Source organism: Myotis nattereri, assembly GCF_964212035.1.
Source record: "Myotis nattereri genome assembly, chromosome: 6".
In the NCBI taxonomy this organism is placed as follows: domain Eukaryota; kingdom Metazoa; phylum Chordata; class Mammalia; order Chiroptera; family Vespertilionidae; genus Myotis; species Myotis nattereri.
The window spans coordinates 24537474-24561089 of NC_138081.1; the positions used below are offsets into that span (position 1 = coordinate 24537474).

Below are 23616 nucleotides of genomic sequence, written 5' to 3' on the forward strand. Positions count from 1 at the left end.
TTCAGGATAGTCTTTCTAGTAAAAGAGAGTTTTGAGAATGACTTTGGAGGAGGTGTGTGGTAAGGGGGCTCAAGTATTTGGAGGAGGGTTTGGGATTGGAGTACATAGTCCCGGGTAGCTCTGAGAGATGTTTGAAGCAAAGGACTCAACAAAGATCAGGTTAGAAATAAATAGTGGAGAAGAAGGAGAACAAGTTTGAGGGAGAAGAAATTAGAGTAACAGTAACAAACCTAGTAACAAACAGCAGGAAGAGTTATTAATGAGAGAGAATGAAAGGATGGAAATAATTTATAGACATCAATAGAGAAATAAGGGATTTACAGGGAAGAGGTAGTAAAATAAAGCCTGGGCAACTCACTGAGCATTTGACAGGTATCCATTCTTTCTGCATAAAATCATTCATGTCTTTAGCTCCTCTTTTAAAAAACTTACTGATGAGAGGAACTCAGGACGATGAGTATTTTTCATTAAAAAATCCATTCTTCACTCCTTGGAATTTTAAAGAACCATGGTGCCACATTTTTTATATTAGGATAAATTAGAATAACATCAGAGTATATTTAAAAATTAGAAATGAATATATTATAAATACTTATTAATATACAGATGTAAAAATATAAAAATATGTAGATTAATATAAACAATAAACATTCTTAGATTTTTCAGAGTTTTTCTCTTAGAAGTTCTTCATAATCAACTATTAAAAAGTACAACAAAACTTTGAGTTACTTATATTAGCTAAAATATGACTTCATGTAGTAGAAAATTTGGTAATTAGAATCCATACTCTTGAAAAAGTTTGTTGGAACAATATTTTCCTCTGAATGAGATCCTCAAAATTATGGCCCTATGATTTTATCATGACATTTTGATGAATAATCAGGATAAATTAATGAGTTTGTCATATAAATTGAAGTTTTTGGAAACATGACTGAAAAGATAATGGGATTTTGGGGATTTTATTACTAATTTATAAAATTCTTTACTAAAAGCTGTGGCACAACATGAAAGGCATCCTACCAGGTCTTGAAATGTTTTCATTCCTTCTGTGAGGAGACCATCATTGGAAACAATAAAAGAAGACTTTCATTTATGATTAATCGCATGAAACAGTTCTACAACCACTGACTAAATAGAATTGTTTCTAACTAAAACTTACATGAGGGAATGTCTAAGCTTTCTTTCTCAATTTCTCTGCTTGATTTCAATTATCCCATATTTATGGATATTCTGGGTTATGCCAATGTACTCAAATATTATTTATTTTGGCAAGAATTTTGTGTTGCAAATACATATGTGGCTTACATATAAAAAGAAATTAATATTTTGTGTATGTTTGCTCAGAAACTGGAAAGTCTGGGGTGAGTTGTTTGAATTTATTAGTTTTAAATGTTTTTCAGAACTCAAAACTATATGATATGAAAATCTTTACATTAAAACTGATGGAAACCTTAACATGGACACCTTAAGCAAAACCAAGAAGTATCTGTTACTGAATTTTTAAATCAATCTTTTATTAAGTTTAAGTATTATGGTCATACATTTTCCTGCTATGTAATGCAAAAAATACATAAATATAAAATCACTTAATAAATATTCATTATTTCCCCAAATTCTTGGTTAGACACAAGTAGTTTCTGTTATGAATTGATAGAATCAAATCAATAATTTTGAAAGAAAACCTCTGTTTAAAAGATTTGACTTTAGACTCACTTATAATTTCAGTATTTGTCTTAAAAATAGAGCACAGGAATACATATACCCTGTTATTCCACAGGCTCATCCCAGCCTAGCTTGACAAGGATACATTATTTCTTTATTGTCTGTTTATTTTGTGTGGAGTTGATGAGTTAGTTGCACTGTGTAAGGTAGATTACATTTATAAAGTACTCTGGATTCCTTTGATATGAAAGAATATGTGTCTCTTTCAGTAACAAACAACCAAATTGTTTGTTATGTGTTTACCCTGGCAAGTAATTAAGGAAAGTATTTCTGTAAGCTAAAATCCCCTCTCTGTTTTGGACTTTGCTTTCACTCTCTCATTGTTTACCATTGTATATTGATATTGGGTGCTACATCTTTTGAATTCTAGGCATTTCTTTTTAGGTTCACAACATGTAACAGCAGTCCAGATTTTTAGAATTGCAAACTTTGAAGGACGTTAAATTTTTTAAGGACTGTAGTCATTATTATTATGTGATGGTTTATATTCTTACAATGAAAGAAAATCTATTTCATTTTCCGAGGGAATTTTGAGATTTACATTGATGGTGACTTAAATCTTTTCAAATCACACAATTCCAAATTAAGATAACTCTTTTAGATTCTGCCAATGAGTAATTTCTAAGTGGAAATATGCAAATATAATTTAATATTGATGCTCATTCCGGGGAACAAATGAGCTATTGTATATAATACTTCAAGTTTTTTTAATATTCTTTTTCAAATTCAAAACAGTGCCTCTTGGGCAAAACACAATTTTTTCCATTTTTATGGAGGTTTAGGGTGCCTCTTTTCATGTAAACTATTAGGACTGTTTGCATACACACACAAGTGCTAAGACTATTTTGACAGTTTCACACATAATGTCCTATTACAATCTGTCTGTTTCTCTCTCCTCCAGTCAACTTCTTCTCCCACTACCTCTGAGCAGCTTGCCTGTAAACCACCTGCTTTCTCCTTGGTTTCTCCAACTAATCAGAAAGCACCACCCGACCCCGCTCAGCTCGGCGGGGCCTCTGCCCTGGAGGAGTTCCACCCCAGGAGGCTGGACGCCGGTGGGGCCTGGGTGGAAGAAACAGCTTCGTATTTTCAAACTTCCACTCACTCGTCACCCTTTTTGGCATCGAAAGGCACCTCCTGGACGTTTCAGTCTCCCCATTCCACGCAGCTATCAGGTTCAAATTTGTCCAGTCCCAGTGAAGCCGATCAAAAACCTGGCCGGCCATTGGAAGCTCCGAGGAAGACAGCGTCAGCCTCACCTGTCCTTAGCCCCGGGGAAGGCCTGCGACCCTCTCCTCCGCCGTCCTCCAGTGCCTCTCCGAAGTCGAATTCAGCCTCGTACCTACCAGTCCGTATTGTCCTGCATTCACTCTCTCCAAGTCCCAAACCATTCACTTCCTCTCTCCATGGCTCTTCTTCCACTCTCTGTAGCCCAATGTCTTCCAGTGGAAATCTCTCAAGGTCAGGGGTGAAATCCCTGGTGCCCTCCCGGCTTTCTCTCCTCACTGCCATCCTCAAGTCCAACCCTTCTCACCAGAGACCCTTGTCCCCTGCATCCTGTCCCACTTTCTCTCTCAACTCCCTGGCTTCGTCCACACTCACACTTGATCAAAAAGCAAAGCAAGCCCCATCCACACCTCAAAAATCTCTCTCCAGTTGCTCGCTGAGCGCCAGGTCTCCTGGGCAAAGGGAACACCAGGATTCTGAATTTAGCCAGCCATCCTTTCACTTGCCTCTGTTCACCCAGTCTGCTCCCCTTCCTCAGGCACACCCCCTTTCTCCCACAAAACATGAAAGCAGTAGCCTTGCTTCTTTGAATGTAGAGAAGACACCATCACCCACTGCTTTGAAGAGTCATTCAATCCCCTCCCTGCTGCAAACAACCTCGAGTCCTGTAGGTCTTCCTCCCGCTTCACAAAGATTTTATCCTTTTTCTTGGAAGAGCAGAAGGGATGCTGACCTCAGGGGTCCAGAAAAGCCCAGGGATATTTACACATACCCTTCTGCATCAGCCTCCTCCGTGTTACCGTCTGCATTTCCCACTGACCAAGGAGCCACTCTCTCCTCTCCAGAGAAAAGTCTCCATCCTTCCCCATTTCTTTCAGACCTGCTACACAGATCCCAGAGAGCATCACCACAGCGCTCTGGCCAAGGGCAGGATCCTTCTGCTCCTCCTTCACCGCCTGTCTCCCCTGCTAGCTCTGCCTCTCTTCCCCAATTGGGGTCCTTCCCTCCCCCTCACGCTAGTCTTCCCACTCAGGCAGCCCAGCTCAGTCCTTCCGCACTGCACCCAAATTGTGGCAGTGGCACCTCACCTTCAAGATTTGGGAGATCGGAAAGCTCAATATCTGACCACAGGTCATCTGTTTCAACCCCATCACCTTCCACCTCTCTAACAAGAACCAAGGAGCTGATTTCACCTTGTGCATTTTCCATGCCAACAGACCCTGAGAATAAGAAACCCAAGGTATTTTTTGCATGCTGCATGGTGCATGCTTATTTTGAAATGTGGAAGAAGATTTTATTTTTTTGCAGAGGGGGTTAAATCAGTGATTATGACATTCATTCTATTCCTATGAGAAAGTGCAAGTGTGGGGTTGGGGTGTGGCTAGGATTTGGTATATTTGAACAGGAACATGCTAAAGTTGTGCATGTTTCTGTGAAATTCTGATTTTGTATATCCTCCTGTTATGATAAATTCTTATATTTTTATTGTTTTAGGCATAATATGGGTTATATTATTGATTCAAGAGCTGGAATTTAAAGCAGCTAGTAGAGATTTGGTGATATGATACATGTCTAACTATTTAATAACATGGAATCAATTATCCATAAAAATATCCTATACTGAGAGAATTATAGATAAGATCAGTGTAAAAAGGAATATTATCTTAGATCTAGGCCCATATTCTAGGCCAAGCCAATTTAAAAACTTTCTATTTCCCTTGCCATCATTCATTTATAATTATTAATTTTTCCCCTTCTACATGGTTGATTTTATTATTGCTCTTCATACCTCAAGCTAAATCAATATGCATTTAGCTATATCCACATAGGGCAAAAGGGAATAGAAATTTCCTTTATATGTGAAAATGATTTGATTTATAATAAACACAAAAAACTTAGTAATTTGAAATACAGAGAAAATAGGTTGGGTATAAGGAAATAGAATTAAGAAAGAAGAAATATTGACTTTTGAGTGCTCCAAAGCAACCCACTGAGGAGAGAGGTGAAACTGGCATTTGTTTTAATATGAGAAGAGAAATATTTGAAGGAGTGATCCATAGAGCTCATTTCTTTTGGAAGAAGGCAACACTGCTATAGAACATGCCAGCTTCCCAGCTATTCTCAAATAATTTAGAATGTGCATATTATATACTCAGAACTTGGTCATTGCTATGTAAATAAAATAAAATTATGGAAGTGCTTGTATTAAGAGGGAATTCAAATTTTCAGTTCACAGGAACACAGTTTTACTCTTTTCAACTTCCCTGGAGGCTGTGTCCAAATCTGTTTGAAGGATGAAGTTAGGATAGGAAAGATAAAACAACTCACATGCTCTTACTAATGATGTAGGTTAACTTAAAAAGCATGCATGCATTAAACACTCACTCTGTGCCTACCTCTATACTAGATTTTTTTTGAGATGTGTGTATATATGTATGTGCTTCTGTGTGTGTGTTTAAGGAAAGTAAGAGAGCATTTTTTTTGTCTTAAAATTTTTCATTCAAAAATACATATACATAATGTGGGGAAGCTATCTAGAGTTATTAAATCTACAGCAATGCTGGAATACAAGTATAAGGAAATGTTAACATAGCATAAATCAATTACATATAATTGTGCACTGAATTTGATATAATAGAAATATTGTGAGAGTCAGGCCAGTTGAAATATTTAGTATTTATCTTAATGAAGAGAAAGGAGTTGATATTTCAGAAAGGGTAAATAACCGGGCAAATGTATAGAAGTTGATTCCAGGGAAATATATGTGGAGACATAAGAAGATTGGCTTATCATTGAATAGTGATGATAATAGTAATGATGATTATAGTAACAGATATCAAATGCTTTCTGTGAATCAAGATATATCCTAGTAGTTATTCAAAATAGCTAAAAATTAATTAAAAGGGACAATGTCAGTTAATTTTATGACCATGAGATTGGTAATATTATTTTCTCCATTTTATACACCAAGAAACTGAAGTTCAGTGAACAATTTATTATATTTTATTGCTGTAAAACAAAAAAATCAATTATTATTTTAGCTTTATTTAATAATTCTCATGAAGGAAATCATTGTTATAGAATAATGATAAGAATGATCAATTTATATAATATTTGAGCCATTTAAAAATGTATTATTAGAAATTATTAAGTCCTTGCATTTTAAACTTTCAAAGCAAATGGGATAGAGAAAAATCTAACATTTTTATAATTCTAAATTGAAAATCTTATATATTTGAGGTAAAATGACCTAGTGATTATCTTCTTAATGCATATGCTATTATGAAATTTATTTGTGCTATATTACAAAAGCTTGGTGATGTAAACATTACCATTTCCTGAATTTATTAACAAGTATTGCCTGAACCCTATGGCCGTGCACCTAAATCATTCCTCACCTTTGTGGGAAATGACTGTACTCCGGAGGCTTCTTCCAAGTGTTTCTGTTTGTGGTCACTTTGCTTCGTTCATGTTTTGTCCTGTTTTTGGAGAGACCTGGGAGAGGCTTGGCCCAGCGGGGCTTTTGCTAAAGCCAAATCCTTTTTTTAAAAAAAATATATTTTATTTATTTTTTACAGAGAGTAAGGGAGAGGGATAGAGAGTTAGAAACATCGATGAGAGAGAAACATCGATCAGCTGCCTCCTGCACATCTCCCACTTGGGATGTGCCCACAACCAAGGTACATGCCCTTGACCGGAATCGAACCTGGGACCCTTCAGTCCTCAGGCCGACGCTCTATCCACTGAGCCAAACTGGTGAGGGCCCAAGTCTTTTTTTGGTTCTAAAATCAAGTTTGTTAAAGACCTGTTTTTCCACAGCTCATTAACTGCTCCCAATATTAAAGAACTTTCAGCATTTGCCCTCTATTTTGTTTTATTTTCTTCATTTCCAAGCTAAAAACTAAGTTTCTAGAAATGCACAATAAATTTGATGTTAATTAAAATATAAAAATATCGAGAAGTTATAATTTATCTATTTTTACCTGATCCTTTAAACAGAAAAATATTTCTTATAATGGGTAAAACTTGTGATAACTTCTGCAAAAAGAATCACTCTCTGAGACATGCTGTTCTTTGTCTATTTATTTCTTCCTTGTTCTTGCTATTATCTCTCCAGGTAAAAAAAATCAGCCTGCATATATATTTTTTTTTATTGCAAGCTATTTTTTCAGAAATTGTAACCCGAATATAAAAATTCATTAAAATGGATTCTGGAATAGGTAAATCTTATCCCAGTTTCTTTTTGATGTTTGACTAGTCTTTATTAAATTGCTAAGATTATTTTATAGATTGATAGAAGAAAATAGACAAAAGCTTTGGGATATCAAAGAATTCATGCCTTTATGGAGTGTTTCTTGTCTTGCTCCTTCTTCTGTGCTGCTAATGTGAGCACAGGGCTATCTTTGAAATTAAAGAGCTTCAGATATAGATCAGTTTCACTTAGTGCCAGATCCCAAAAGGAAAGAGGTCCTGGAATACAAATGGCCATCATATTAAAACATGAATACTTGAATGACATTAGTTCAAAGTCTGGGCCCTACTGGCCTTTGATATGAAAATAAAATGGAACAGTAGAGCAGGCTGAGCTAAATTCAGGTACAAAGTATGTGTAATATTTCTTTTTCGTAGATTGAATCTTAAGGTTCTGAATCTGTGTGCATTAGTCTGATACAGTTGACATATTTTAATATCAGATATAGTTAAGAATAACATTTCACAATATGAGCATGGCTGTAGACAGGATGGACATTTTCCAGGATGTTGTTCAGGCTACTCTTTGATCAACATCCATGTTGTCTGAGATATTTTTAATCCCTTGGGAAAGTTTAAATATCACAAAATTAATCCATGGAGTTGTATTCAGGTTCTAATATATTTCGCATTTATTTATGAAACAGTTTAAAATTTCTCTTAGTGAGTCATGATGTTCCATGCACTCACCCAAGATGATGGTGTGCCTGTGTTGGCCTTAAAGTTATTTGGAAACAGTATATTTAAGGAATTAGTTGAGAGCTTTTTGATATTTTATGAACTTGTAGGTGGTATTTTTTTTTTTTTTAGGATCTTCAACATCATATTTTTCTTCTTTTTTAATGTTTTTCTTTATTGATTAAGGTATTACATATGCGTCCTTTAAATAAACTCTCTTTTCTTTAAGGCATCAAAACATTCCCAAATATATCATACTGGAAACTTGGTGGCAACAGTCTCTATGTAATTTTCTCCATTTCTGCTAATCCGTATATAATCTGGGAAATGAGCACTATGAAATATACCTCCATGAGCTAAAATACTTAATGAGAGTTCAAACAAACCACTCATTCATTCAATAAATATGTACTGAGTGCTTATCATGTGTAAGGATATGTGCAAGGCACTTTTCAAAGTTGTAAGGCTATATTGCCACAAATAAAATAGCTCATAGCAAGTTTATATTCTGTGATGGCACAGAAATAATCACTAATAACCCCCATTTCCCAAATAAGTACATTTTCTTGTGTGTTAGAAGGTCATTTACATGGTAATGAAAAAGTATAGCAGGGTAAGGGATGGTGTCACAGATTAAATTGGGTGGTCAAGATAGGTTTCTTTCAGAAGGTGACATGCAAGGAGGTGTTGCTCATAGGAGAGGATAGTCAGGAAAAAGCCCTGAGGCCAGAGAGTGTTTGGCAGATACAAAGAACAGGAGGCCAGTGTGGCCAGAGTGGAGTGAGGGAGGGAACTTGAGGTTGTCAGAGGGAGATGTAACTGTGAGCTATCGTAGGCCTGTGAGATCCGGCAGGCCACTTCTAAATCTTTGATTTTTAATTTGAGTAAAACAGGAAGCAATTGGCGTGTGTGGGGGAAGGTTGAAACAATCTTATCTATCTGGCTGTGTGTGAAGAACAGACTCTAAGAGAGTGAGAGAGGAAGTAAGGAGACCTTAAGAGGCTATTGCAGCCCTGGCCAGTGTTGCTCAGTGGTTAGGTGAGGATTAACAACAACAAAAAGAGGCTATTGCAACAATCTAGGAAGTGATGGTGGCTCTGGGAGATTACAGCAGTGAAGACAAAGATAATACTTCTGTATATATTTTGTCGGTAGAAAAACATTCAGCAATCATTAAAGCTAGTCATAGGTGAAATAGTAAAATAGCTAAACTACACATATGTACCTTCTTGTTTCCTTTTTGTCTTTTACTCTACCTCCTCCTCCACAAAGTTCTTGGCACCTTTCAGGGGATTCTAGATTCATGATTCTCCCATCCCTGCTATCTGTCACGTCCATCTCTATAGTAATCAATGCTGTGTCCATTTTCTTTGCTTCTCTCCAGCTAGGTTTTCTGGATTCATCTTAGCAATGATTTACAATGTCAGGGATTAACAAACTTTTTTTTTTTTTTTTTTTTTACCCCTTGGGGAATATTTGCATTTTAATTGAGAGACGCTTGTGCAGTTTAACTCAAAGAACATACTTAGAAATATATCCCAAGAAACTAGAAACACCAATCAGAAAGGATATATGCACCCCTATGTTTATAGCAGCACAATTTACTTAAAAAAACAACAAAGATTCAAGGTCATGAGTTCAAACCTGAAAGTTCAAATCATTGAAGGCAGATGCCTTTAGGACATTGGAAATGTCTTCAAGGCATGCTTGAATAGGGAAAGAGAGTCTCCAACATCTAAGGCTTGGCCTGAAGATGAGGAACTAAAATTTTGGGTTTTTATGTCCTCTGAATCAGCATAATTTTCAAACAAATATTTGCTGAGTATCTGTTCTTGCCAGGATGATATTAGGTATTGGAAATAATAAGAAATTCTCCCCTAAAAGATGTTACAGGGTAATAGGGATGGCAAAAATATTATAATACAATGAAATAAGTATTACACATTTAGAGAGCTGGAAGTTTCCAGCCATGGAGAGGGCCCCTGGGAAAAAAAAGTCTAGGAAGTTTTCTTAGTAGCTGCCACTGTCATCTTCCTCTCCTACTCTTCCACTTCAGGTATAAAAATCATTATAGAGATTGTGCTCTGCCAGTGATCCAGATGTAAGGCAGGTGTCTGGCAATCTCTTCTGTGAATTGGATCAGGACCTCAGTTGAGCTTTCCTCTTAGGGAAATTCTGACTCAGGCAGTGCAAGCATGTCACTGAAGAGCAGGAAGTATATATGCTCATCGATGCTTCTGGCAAGAGAAGTTGGCCATAATGAAAGGCACTCTCTTCACTAGAGTTCTCTCTTGTCATTTATGTAATCTGAGGTTCTGCTAGTCACTTTTACTTAAAGTGTAATCATGAGTTCAAATCTCTGATTCTTCAGGCAGCTAATATAGTTCACTTTGAGATCTCCTGGGTCTTTATTACTAGAGCCTGGTGTGGAAATTTAGGCAACAGGGGATCGGACAGGGGTGGGGAATGTTTTCTGAAGGAGAAGGATATGCTCTTGCTATCCCCATCCTCACACCCAGGATTTATGTTGTAATATCTAGGATTGCCTATAAATAGGATTAGTTCTGATACACTTATGTCCTAAAACTCCATTTCCTTTTCTAAACCTAAACTTTGCAGTGTCATGTAGTGGATATTTAAGACATATTTACTGGATGTTGACTAAAAGCATAGATGACAAATTGGAGGGATACAATAAGTATCATTACATTTTTTGCTAGATTCAGGGTCAGGCTGGTCAAGTCTACCTTCTGTGATTTGCTGAAGGTGATTCCAACCTGTAATATGACAGTCCATTATTCAAGTTATAATTGCCTTGACTAGAGTGATTTCTAATTTTAAACAAAGGAAGGGAAAAAAATGAGTTTGGTTTAATACCTGGAAGCCTTAGAATGCTGAGGAAGAAATATGTCCAAATTAGAATGTTGTTAAAAGAACCCAGAGGAAATACAGGGAACCTAAAACTTATCTCTTATGGCAACAAGAACGATTTTCAGACTGAAAAGAGAAAGCTATAGATGTCTTAGAGATGCATAAAGCCTAAGATAGATGAGGAACTAGAAAGATTGCCTAGTTCTGAGTAAGTTCATATTTCCTGGTCTAGATAAATTGTGTCTGAAAACAAATGACATTTCTACTTCTATTGCAAAACTATTGTAACTGATGGGAAATAAGAGATTTACCAGGGAAAAAATGCGAGCCATATGTTCCATTTTTCAAAAAAATGGAAGATAATTTCTGAAAGTTATAACCTATAGTCTTAGTTTGTGAATGTTTACAACAACAGTTATAACTGGAAGTCAGACATTTTTTTCAAGCAACAGACCTTTATTTATTGAATGTCCTCCAAGTTCTAGCTTTTGTGATATCTCTCACTATATCAAGAACATAAAGAGATATGTGAGTGTAATGACTTGTTTCTGGGAACTCCCATTTATTCCAAGTCCCCAATCCAAAGAATCCTCAAGGTCACTCTCTAATCCATTAACTTATTTCACATTTCTGCCTATTATTTGTTTTTCTAAAACATTTCCTTTGCTTTCTTATTTGTTTATGGTTTGTCCCTATTCATGAGGATGCAAGCTCTTTGCTTTGTATGTTTTGTTCACTGTACTTAGAGCAATGCATATCACAAAATACACAATAATATTTTGTTGAATGAATTTATGAATTGAACTGCTATATCCAAATCTATTTATAGGATTGATTGATGGCAGAACCTGGTAGGCAGGAGCTCTTTATCACTGGTATATGACTTGAATAAAAATACAAATGACGTGCCTAGGCAGACGGTTCATGAAATAATATAAAAATTTTTATCTTCATAGTTTACAGTGACAATCCAAATCTAGTCAGATGAAATTGGATAGAGACAATGTCTAAAGTACTATTTTTGGATCTAGAGAAAAAGCATATGTATAGAATGGAGTTTGATTTCAACAAATGCTTAAAAAAATAAAAGGATTAGAGATTCTAGGCCACTGTGAAGTTCTTGGAGCCAGAAATCCAAAGTCAGGGTGTCAGCAGGGCTGCACTCTCTCCAGTCTCCCGTCTTTGCCTCTTCCAGCTTCTGGGGCTCCCGGCTCTCTTTGGCTTCTGGCTGCATAACTCCCATCTCTGCCTTTGTCCTCATATGGCCTTCTCCTCCCATGCTTCCTATGATCCAACAATATGAACTAACTCCAACTTCACTCTCCTGTATATTCTAAACTCGCCACCAAAAACAAGGAGACAGTTCTAATTATTATAATCTTCATTGTATTAGTTGACTTTATTGTCAAATCATAGAGGTGATGATTATATTCTACTTTTTGTTAAAAAATACATCTAGTTAAACACATAACTTTTCAAAATTTAAAGAAATATCAACAGAGCAAAATGATGAGAACAGTGAAATTCATCAGTTAAGGATTGGTAAGGAGGGGTTGATAGAAATAGCAGTATAACTACCATGCTGAAGAGAGCTCTTAGAATGCACATGATTAGAAGGGGAGAGAAATAGGAACAATGGAATGGTTGTATTGTATTTTGGCTCAATATAAGGAATTTTGCACCAATTCTAACAATTATGCTAAATTTGTTGTCTTGGAGGTAGGCAGTTCTTCATGTGGTGGCAGAACAGAGGATCAGAGAGATTTTTGTCTTGGATGGGGGCGTTAGACTAGATAGCCTTCAACATCACTTCTGATTCTAAGATTCTGTGGCATAATATATGCATTAACAAGATACCTCTCTGTACAGGTTTCTCCAGCTATAATCTTTAGAGCAGTTGAAGACAGGAGGACAAATGTCATAAATGATTATGCTTCCTGAAACAATAGGCAAGGGAATATGGTAGATGAGTGCACTGTTGTTGAGGTGGAGTGTCCGCATCCAGATCCCAGCTATGACTTACTAGCTAGCGACCTTACATAAGTTACTTAACATCCCTGCACTTTAGTTTTCATATATCAAATGGATTTAATATAGTATCTGCCTAACAGGTTTGCTGTAATAATAAAATGAGGTAATACCCAGAAAGCTTTTAGAATGATACCTGGCTCATAGTGATGGCTAGCTATTATTATTGCAGCTATTATTGCAATTAAATACAATAAAATCATCATGGAGTATTAATGATATATTTTATTTCATATTATTTGTCTTTAGATATTCTTTGGAAGAATATATGATCTTATAGAGAAAGGGTGGCTATTGGATCCAGGCAAGCCTGGATGTCAAACCTGTTTCTACTTTTTATGGGCTGGTTAGTCTTAGACTAGACTACACCTGACCTCGCCATGTCTCTTTTTCCTAATGACTCTTTAGTTACACGGCTTCTGGGAAAATTAAATGATGCAATATATATAATTTTCCCAGTAATAAGTGTCAGTTCTTATTCCCATGAAGAGATGACATTTCATTTTGTTTTTATCCAAATAAGGTATTGTCTGGAGGCCATAGCAGTTCAGAGTGAATATAGAGACTTAGGGCTTAAAAGGGACCTGAGGCTTCTTTTAGGTCTGGAATTTTGATTTCTCTTACCTTCATTGCACCAGTTTAATGAAGCTTATTTCAATTATATCCATAAAACTCAATGATTTATTTGACTTGATTGCCCTGTCTTCTTCTGTAGACCGTTTAGTATGCTTTTTAGTGGACTGAGGCAATGTGGAACTGTGTGCAGATTTCCCCTTGTCTCTGAGTCCCTGGGGAAGCTGCCTGAGGCAGGGGCTTCTGAAATGATAGGAGCCTTGAACTTAGTTAAGCAGCTTGGAACCCAGAGCGGTATCAAAACTGGGCTTTTGATTATGCATATTATCCTGATTTCTACAACTTCCTCATGTTCAGCCTTCTCCCCCAAATACTACACAAAACGAAACTATATTACACTGAGTTGTAATTAAAACTCAGGACATTTTATCATTTGATTCATTAACATTACCATATTAGAAAATACAGGAGATAAGGTCTAAAAAATAAATTTAAGATCAAGAGCTTTCTATTTTTTCCAGTTTAGAGTTAAATTGATGAAATCACTTCTATTCAAAATATGCTGCTTATTAAACTGCTACTAAATTTTATGTATTCTGTTCTTTATTTTTATAAATGATGTAAGAGAATGTATCATAAGTTCAATATAATTTATTGGCATGATATTTGTTAATTATGGCACTATAAAAAATAATTTTCTTTGAGAATTAAAACAACAACAACAAAAAATAAATAAAAAACAACGCTCACATTGAAAGAATAGCACTCCTATGACAAAATGCTGCTAATGAGAAATTCTATATAACAAAAGGCTAAATGCAAATTGTCCCCTTGACTGTGAGTTCAACCAGGAATTTGACCAGGGGATTGGACTGGCCCACCAACCGCCTGCAACCCCTCCCTCCAGCTGGCCCCATTCCTGATTGGCCCCTCCACCCTGTTCGGGAACAGGGCAGGCCAGCAACTTCTCACATCCCCCCCTACAGCCATCCTGGCCTGATAGGGGCGGGCTGGCCGGACCCCACCCGTACACGAATTCATGCACTGGGCCTCTAGTTTATATATAACTTTCTAAAGAGTGGTACTTTTTAATTCTGAAGATATATATCATATAATTGCCATTATCCTTAGGCTGATATTTTACTGCTGTGATAGTTCTTTGCTTCTCATTCTAATGAAATATTAACATGGAAGCTAATTTTTTTTCTGTCAAAAACACGTTGGTCAAGCATAATAACTGTTTTCTTTGATAACTTGTCATTTAACCTGGTAGAACTACTCTAAAATTATGTCATGTTCTTCCCTCTTTTCATCTCCACTCTTGCTTTCTGGTTACCTGTTCTAGCAATACAAGACCAGTTCAAGCTACAAGGCTTTTGCAGCAATCCCTACCAACACATTGCTTTTGGAACAAAAGGTCAGTGTTGGCTCAAAAGCAGAGTAAATTTTATGTTTATAATGTAACTTTTGTTATGTTTTCTAAAATTTCTGTTTTAAAGTTCTGTCTGTACTAAAATAAAATTCTCTCAGCTTAGGATGATGTGAAGAAAACATCTTGGTGAATAAAATTGAAGACATCATCAATTTATCACTAGAGGCTAGATATGAGCCTGGAATGTCCAGTCCAATGTCAAGTAGCCCTGGAAACTTCATTTAGATTTGGATAGATCCTGTCCTTTGGAATTTTAGATTGTTGTTACATTCAAGTGCTTCCACCTCTATTGGCATTGATCAAAAGAGTACAGGCAAAATGGGGTTACATGTGAAACTGGACAGCTTGGTCAAAACTTGGTGACTTGAAGTGGCTTCCACAGTATAGTTAGCTGAGTGTCCAGGTTAGCTCCTTAGAACCCATCATGGGCTAAACCTCTTTATACATTCCTGCTGGCTACTGATCCTACCCCCATAAATGAGAGGGAAGATTGAGATCACTTCCAATGACCCATGCATTTGCATGACTTGAGGGCACTTTTGCTTTGCTATTCAGTTACTAATTATAAAATTATAGGATTCTACTTCAGTAGGTAACTTCAATTATAGCCTCTGGTTCAATAAGCACATTGCAGATGCTCAAATGAAGGCCAAATGGAGGATCATATCAGAATCAAAGTGGAATCAATTATAAAATCTATGAAATTGTTCATTTCATATGTTATTTTGCTGATATTTATTTAGGCAATTTATCTCTTTGTGCATTAAACTCATTTATGGCCCCCCCCCAGTGTAATTAGTATTTCAAATACTGTTTTTATCGTTTGTATAATGTTAATATTTGCCAACCAGGTAGTATTTTGACCACAGGTTTATGAATCTACATTTTTGTTATCTTAGCATAATCTGAGGAATAAAAACTTTGCATGATCTCTTGTTTGAAAAGTAGGAATTGTTAGTGGGAAATGCTAAGTAGCATGTAGGTGAGCATTAGTGGGAAGATTTCTTATATCTTAAATCTCTGATAACTAATTCCAAATTATACACATGTAGTTGAGGCTCTACTATATGTATCTATAAGCTTTGAACTGAGGGTTGGGGGTGTCACTGGGCTTCAGGGAGATTGGAAGCTTTTTTTCTAACTTCTCTTCTAAATTTCTACCTTTTATAACTCAATACATAATGGTCCTAAAGCTCTGATTTCAGGAGGCTTCAGAAGAATGCAAGAGGTGCACCAATTGCCCCTTATTCCAATGGCCTATTGTTATGTTGAATCATAGTAGCAGGGTTCCCTCAGCACAGACCCTCTGCCCATTTCAGATGGACATTTCTGAAATCTGATCATTAGTGCCTGCCTTTGCAGAAATGGGAGGAACTCTCCCCCGAAAGCCATCAGGCAGCGGGGAGAATAGGGGCCTATTGTGTCATGGTATCCTTTCATCATAATTGTCTCACCTAACCTGTCATATTTCCTGTACCCAAGTGCTTCTACTATATGAATGTTTTATTTAGAAAAACAACAGTTACTTCTTGAAAAATTTTTGTAAGATAAAGTTGGATGGCATTATTCATTCCAAAATTTCTGTCTGCCAGCTCTCTTCCAATTAAATGGATTTTAGGCATTATAATCTCTTAGTCATTAAAAGTGAAGAACCATTAACTTAATTTCTAATTTTATCACAGACCTATTTCATCAATGTGTATGGTGGTATCACTATATATTTAATCTAATACAACTTCATATGGGAGAATTTTTGTGTTTTCAATTTTGAATAAAACATATTTTTTAGGAAAATTATTATTTTTGTTGTTAGTACACCAAAATGTAAATATCACGATGCCTAATTTAAAATATTATTCTAGAGAGGATTGATTATTATACAAGCAATAATGTGGGTAATTATCTCTTGGCTAAGATAAATTATTTTTGGATCATAAATATTTTTGGACCATGAATTGCTCAAAGATCTCATGATATGATTTGATGTTTGTTTTTGCTTTAGAGCCTTTGTATAATTCCACATATTTTTTCTGGCATTTCCATAGTATGTGCTCCTCGATAAGAAACTTTACTTTGTAAGAATTTTTAAATAGCAAAAGTATTATCACAAGATTTTATGAGAGCTTATTTCCATTTCCACTAATATTTCTTGAATACTATTGTGTTGCTCTTTTCATAGTTGTAGTTTAAAAAAAATAAATCTGGTAATTTAGACCTTTTTATCTGTTTATACCAGCAATTTTCAAGTGGCATGCCACAAGAATTTTTAAAACATGCAATACCTTACTAAAGAGGTTAGGGGCACTGACCTCTTTTCCCTTACATTGTCAAATATAATAACAGCCAACACAACAATAGCCATCCAGTGTGAACAGATCAAAATGATACATTTTTTTCTTTTTTTGTCAGATGGGCCAAAATGAATTTATTGGTGTGCCACAGAATTTTAGTAATTACTTTATGTGTGCAATGAGATGAAAAAAGGTTGAAAATTGCTGGTTTATACAATAGAACTCATCCTATGATGTTTAAATCGCAGGGTTTTATCTCTGAATTGAGTGAGAAAATTAAGACAATAATAATCAGAAGCTCATCTATTTTGGAAAGCATCAGCATTATGGAATATTTTAAATCACAGAAGTTTTTTTGAGATCCGTTTAATATAGCAAAGAACACCACCTTTAAAGTGTAGGGTAATGCTGCAGTCTCGTTGTAATAATCGGTTAGCATCTATATACTGTAGAATGTCTTGAAGAGATAGCTAACAATTGATTCAAGCCTTAATTCAACAATTAATTCTCTCTCCCAGTCAAATTAAACCTATGGTTGACATTTTAAACAACATTATGTTTATAGAATATAGTATAGCAATTATTAGTAAGGAACCAGAGTTGCTTAAAAATAACACTATTTTTAAAAGCCAGATTTTCTCCAAATTCAAACACAGGCATCCCTTACCATGAGACATTAAGCCATCATTGAATCACTGGATTGCTTTCAGATTTAATCACCCCTAGATGAAGTACATAATTTTCAAAAGAGTACATTTTGTTGGCAGGGGATATGAGGTTTCTGGTACTTCTGTTCTATAATTTATTTTCTGCATCAAAACTGAAATTTATAGCATATTCAGTATTCTATCTTTTTTTCCTATGTACGTTTAGAAGGAAAGCATTTTTAGCTTGTCTTAAACTAAAGCTTTATAGGAAGCGGTAAATGTAAGCATCACCTTTTAACATGTTTGCTTCATTCAGGGTCTTTGGCTTCATCTCCTGCTAATAATCATGTCCAAGCTTGAGATGAGGATGAAATACAAGTGATTATAAAGCAGGAACAAAGTAATCAGATTACTTTGCATTTGCGGCTGTCCACAGAACTTATTACAATATGTTCAACAATATACTGAACTCTGTAGAGAAAATAATTTTGATGTGGACATTATTTTTTAGTCTCTATTTGCGTACTGCTCTCAGAGAATGTTAAAAGTATCTCTTATTGACTAAGCTTTCTTTTTATCATATGAGTTTGATAGCAGTGGATAAAAAGTTAAAATTAAACTGCAGAGCACATATTGATATTCTAAATAAATGGATTATTATTTTCACTGTGCACTTGTGTTCAGGGAAGGAAAGATGAAGGTGGGAATATTTCCATGAAATCATATAATATGGATCTTTATTGTCTCGAGTAATTAATATTTTTCAATAATAGTATAACATTTCTTCTTGAAAAATAATTTGAATTCTTTGTTATTTTCCTCACAAGTATTCTTTGGGATAAAATCAAGGCTATATCACTACTGTTTTACAACAAATGACATTACTATCCAACAAATGGCATTTTAAAGATACTTTTAATTCATAAGCTACACATGTTTGAAAGAAAAATTCTAGAGGAGTTCAATTTTATAAATAGCATATATAAATTACAGTATTAATTATTCAAACAAAACTTCTGGGATAAAATTTATTTGGGGTAGAAGGAAAATAAACAACCACTTTGAAGACTATGCAAAAATATAAAAACTTAAAAGATTTGAAATATCTCATCAGCTGTCAAACCAATTTATTCTAAGTTGCCAGTTTAATTTTTTAAGACATGAGTTGGTAAACTCCAATGTGCTTAAACATATGTCTTTGGGTAAGACTATTTGAGGATCTCTGTGTGTCTGAAAAATTTAACAAAATCTGGTTGCTAACTTAGCATATGGCCTCTACTAGAGAGACATCTCTTAATTTAGATTAGTGTAAATAGTGAATGCGTTCCCAATTTCTTTAGCAATGGAGAGGTGCCAGGACGCAATTCTAAACCGATTGGTTCTCCTTAGGCAGTTGTCTACCATGCACATAGCTCTTTTAAAACACTTAGCAAATCATATTTAATTATGCATATTGCTTGTTTTATTTTTTATCATGAGCTATCTGAGAGAATATAGATTTTTGCTAAAGGTTTATTGAATCAATTAATTTAGTTTATAGCTGAGTATGTCTCTAAAATATCCAATTTTATTCCACAGGATGTTAAGACAAGCTTTTGTTCAGAGGATATAAAAATAAAGGAGTCTGGTGTATGGCAATTGGGATGATGACAATTAAGAATCTTTGTTTAGGGTAGAATAGCCTTATCAATTCTGCTTCCATGGAAAAGATATAAGGGCCTTTCTTCTATAAAGGAAGTGACTTGGTTTTAGACTTGGCACCTTTTAACAATTAAAGAGTATAGTCACAATGGCTGCCATAGTAACGGCTAGTGTATCAGACACTAAACTGAGTACTTGACTATCCTCACAGCTCTGTGAAGATTTTAATGATCACAGATGCCAAGTAGATACCTTAAAGCAGTGGGGCTAGTAGGCTGCTGAATTGGATGGTTAATTCGATCCTTACTAAAATATAATAACTTGCCCATGAACTTTTTGAAATCCAACCCAATTAGATAGAGTTGGCATCACAAAAAGTTTCATAAACCCTTTTAGATTATTCTTCCTTTGAAAGCAGTTAAGTTTCTAACTCTGTTTAGAGTGCAACTGTGCACTCTATCTTTAGACATTTTTTAGAACTTAGTCCTATTTCGAAAGAGAGTAGTAGATTAGACTGATTTAATAAATCTGACGAAAAATTGTTTGCAATTCCATTAGAGATGCTCCCTTTGCTGGGGGAACACCCATTACAGTTTATTGGCATCTATTCCCATGAGGACTTGGACTTACAAGGCTTGCTCATAATTCTTAGCTATTAATGATAATGTAGTATGGATCTCAAAACTTATTTTATTTTAAACATCAGATTTAATAGTTCCCTTTAAAAAAATTTTAAAAACGGGGCCACAAAGTTGTCTGTCCCAAGCAAAATATCACTATTTTTAATGAACATATTTCTGATTACGTATATTAACTAAGACTCTTTGGAAATGGAATTCAAAGCATGTCCCAATTATGCCTCACTTGACTATAGTCCAATTTGGTAGACAAATATATGTTTTTAATAAAAATATTTTATCGGAGAATATCTGAGAGAACTTCACTCAAAATGAATAAATATAAAGAAACAGCAATACAATTCTGCTGGCTAAGTTGTGAAAAAGCAATCGATGATCATATTTCCTGTTAATAGAGATTTAATATATTTAATTTTAATATTTTTTTTACTATAGAGACAGAAACTACTTTTAATGGCTGCTAGAAAGAGTAGATCAAGATGCACTTTGATAAATTCTTGTCAATAAAAAAATCAATTCTACTAAATTTTAAAGCTATTTCAACTCAAAATAACGCCCTTCCAAATTTTAATGCAGGCTTAGTATTGTCCCATTTCAAAGTTTCAGCACATTAATGACCTAATACCCGTTATCTTCCTTAATTTTCCAATCATTCTGCATAGATCTATTTTTGTTCTTTGAGTAAATGTCAGCATTTTAAATAGCCCAAATGAAAGTTGTGTTTGCCTATAAGTTCCCACAGAGTAACCAGGATATTAGCCTTCAATGGTTTTATCTGAAAAAAAATTCTCTCATTAAATCAACACTGACTGTATGCTCAGATCTTTGAACAAATTTAATTGAAATATGGGGAAAGGAATTATTTATTTGTTAGTTAAAATATTTAAAGAGTTTAAACTACTTCTCTAGGACATTTTACTAAGGAGTATTAAAACCACATTTTTTTTTAACAATTCTTTAATTAATTTCATTTCCTTGCCAGTTTACCCTTTCAAGCCATCCTAAAGATTTTTACTGAGCACTTTTCAAGTGCTCTTTCCTGAATATACAAAAATAAATACCATATTTTCCCAATTGAAATAGGAAAAATTTTCCAGTAAGGTGAGCTACAATTGAAAAAGTAATTATGTTGCAATATAATTAGGTTATATGCAAAGTGATAGGGTTCTCAACCTGACAAATGTATCATATAAGTAGAATAAAAGAGAAAAGGGCTAAGAACTAGATAAAGCATTTTGAAGAATGAAATCCGTTGTCTGTCTCACATAGACAGGCTCACTGTGGATTTGTTTTAAAAGTATGCTATTGACAGAGAATAAAGTAGAATATAGAACAGCTTACATCCATGCAAATGATAAATGAAATCGTGTCAATGAAGAAGAGGGGAATAAACGTATGAAAGAAGCCCAAACTCAAAAATTATCAGGGAAATGAAATCTCAAGAGAGATGTACATCAGGATGTTAACATTTTTTTAGTGTGAAAATAAGACCTCTAATTCATTGCTATCCTAATATATAAAATGCCAGGGGCCATCACGACCAAAACAACCAGACAGATGCCGGAACAGCAGGCTGTGTGGGGCGACAAGGCTGGCAGGGGTTTAGTGAGGGATGACCAAATGACTGAACAGCAGGCTGCATGGGGCAACCAGGCTGGCGGGGGTGGGGGGTGGGGAAGTTGGAGGCAACCAGGCCAGCAGGGGGAGCAGTTTGGGGTGACAAGGCCAGCAGGGGGGGCAGTTAGGGGCAATCAGGCCAGCAGGCAGAATCGGTTAGGGGTGATCAGGCTGGCAGGGGAGCAGTTAGGAACAATCAGGCAGGCAGGTGAGCAGTTAGGAGCCAGTGGTCTCAGATTGTGAGAGCGATGTCCGACTGCTGGTTTAAACCGGCAGTCTAACCCGGCAGTCAGACATCCCCCGAGCGGTCCCGGATTGGAGAGGGTGCAGGCTGGGCTGAGGGGACCCCACTCCTGTGCACAAATTTTGTGCACCGGACCTCTAATGATGAGTATAAGATTATTCATTTCAAAGGACAATTTGAGAATATCTGATAAGGTGGCTCTCCATGATTACACTATTGTGCAGGTACTTTAATCTTAAAACTACAAATGTGTGTCTAAAGAAATGTGTACATTGCCCTAACCGGTTTGGCTCAGTGGATAGAGTGTTGGCCTGCAGACTGAAAGGTCCCAGGTTCGATTCCAGTCAAGGGCATGTACCTTGATTGTGGGCACATCTCCAGTAGGGGGTGTGCAGGAGGCAGCTGGTCGATGTTTCTCTCTCATCGGTGTTTCTAACTCTCTATCCCTCTCCCTTCCTCTCTATAAAAAATCAATAAAATATATTTTTTTAAAAAGAAATGTGTACATGGATGATAGTTATTACAGTTTATAATAGTAAAAATTGGGGACACTTCAAAAATCCAGCAGCAGAAGAAAATATCCATTTTTGTGTGAAATATGCATACAATGGAATGTTATGTGTAAATGAGTGACTGAATATATAACTACATGGAAAAAGAAATAAGGTAGTAAGGAATTTTGAGTGGTGATGGATATGTTTACGGCCTAGATTTTGGAGTCGGTTTTATGGATGTATACTTATTTCCAAATTCATCAGTTGTGTACATTAAATACAGGTTTTTGTATGTCAATCATAATTTGACAAACCGGTTAAATAATAACAAAAAACAAAGTAAGTTCCAAAAGTGTACATTAAACTTACACAGAATTAGAAGAATTGCACAAAACAACCTCATAGTAGTTGTTACAGTTTGAAAATAGTTAAATGTCATTTGAGGCCAAGTCGAAGTAAGATGAATAAAGTAGCCAAGACTTTTTGTTATATAAATGATTACAAATGAGGCAAGATTTAAAAATTCTGTGTGTATGTTTCTTATAAACTGGTTCTGAAGCATTTTCTTAAGAATAGTTTTTGTACACTTTGAGAAATGCCTATATCATTGTTATTTCTGTGGGTAGTTTCTCAAGGTAACTGCTTTGAAGGGAACAGGGCTCATCTAGATGTATAAGATGTCTAAGTTCTAGTTTGTATGTTTAAAAACTCAGCCTCCTTTCTTTCTTTTTTTTAATATACAATTTTTATTGATTTCAGAGGGGAAGGGAGACAGAGAGATAGAAACATTAATGATGACAAAGAATCGTTGATTGGATGCCTCTTGCACGCCCAACAATGGGGATCAAGCCCACAACCTGGGCATGTGCCCTGACTGGGAATTGAACCGTGACCTCCTGGTTCATGGGCCAATGCTCAACCACTGAGCCACTCTTGCTGGACTCAGCCTCCTTTCTTTATTCCAACATCTTATAATATATATTTTGATTCCACAAGAGAAAATATGTCAGAGGAGAGCTCATCAAATTATTTGAAGATTTATTTCTTGGAAATATTGAGATACACAGGGATTTTTTTGAAGAGACTTTTCTGTGACAATTATATTTGACTAAAAGCCTCACATAAGAACTATTTCATTTACCACTAGGCACTAGATGAACCGGTCAAAACTGAAAACATCTCCAAGGACAACACATTAGACCCACCTCTGGAGGTAATGACTTCATATTACCCCTGCTTTTGAAGTGCAATCCCAAAACTCA

The 23616-nt window shown here is 35.6% G+C and overlaps 1 protein-coding gene across 4 annotated transcripts in view; it reads left to right on the forward strand.

Annotated features, from left to right (window-relative positions):
- Positions 1-23616, forward strand: part of MLIP (muscular LMNA interacting protein) — a 252035-nt gene that overhangs the window by 134380 nt on the left and 94039 nt on the right. For 2 of the 4 annotated variants that reach the window (XM_081095070.1, XM_081095069.1), the window contains exons 4-6: positions 2624-4189; positions 14696-14767; positions 23502-23567. In XM_081095070.1, coding sequence (XP_080951196.1) covers positions 2624-4189; positions 14696-14767; positions 23502-23567 — 1704 coding nt within the window. The remainder of the gene's footprint in view (positions 1-2623; positions 4190-14695; positions 14768-23501; positions 23568-23616) is intronic. The other 2 variants (XM_081095072.1, XM_081095071.1) reach the window with 1 other exon arrangement.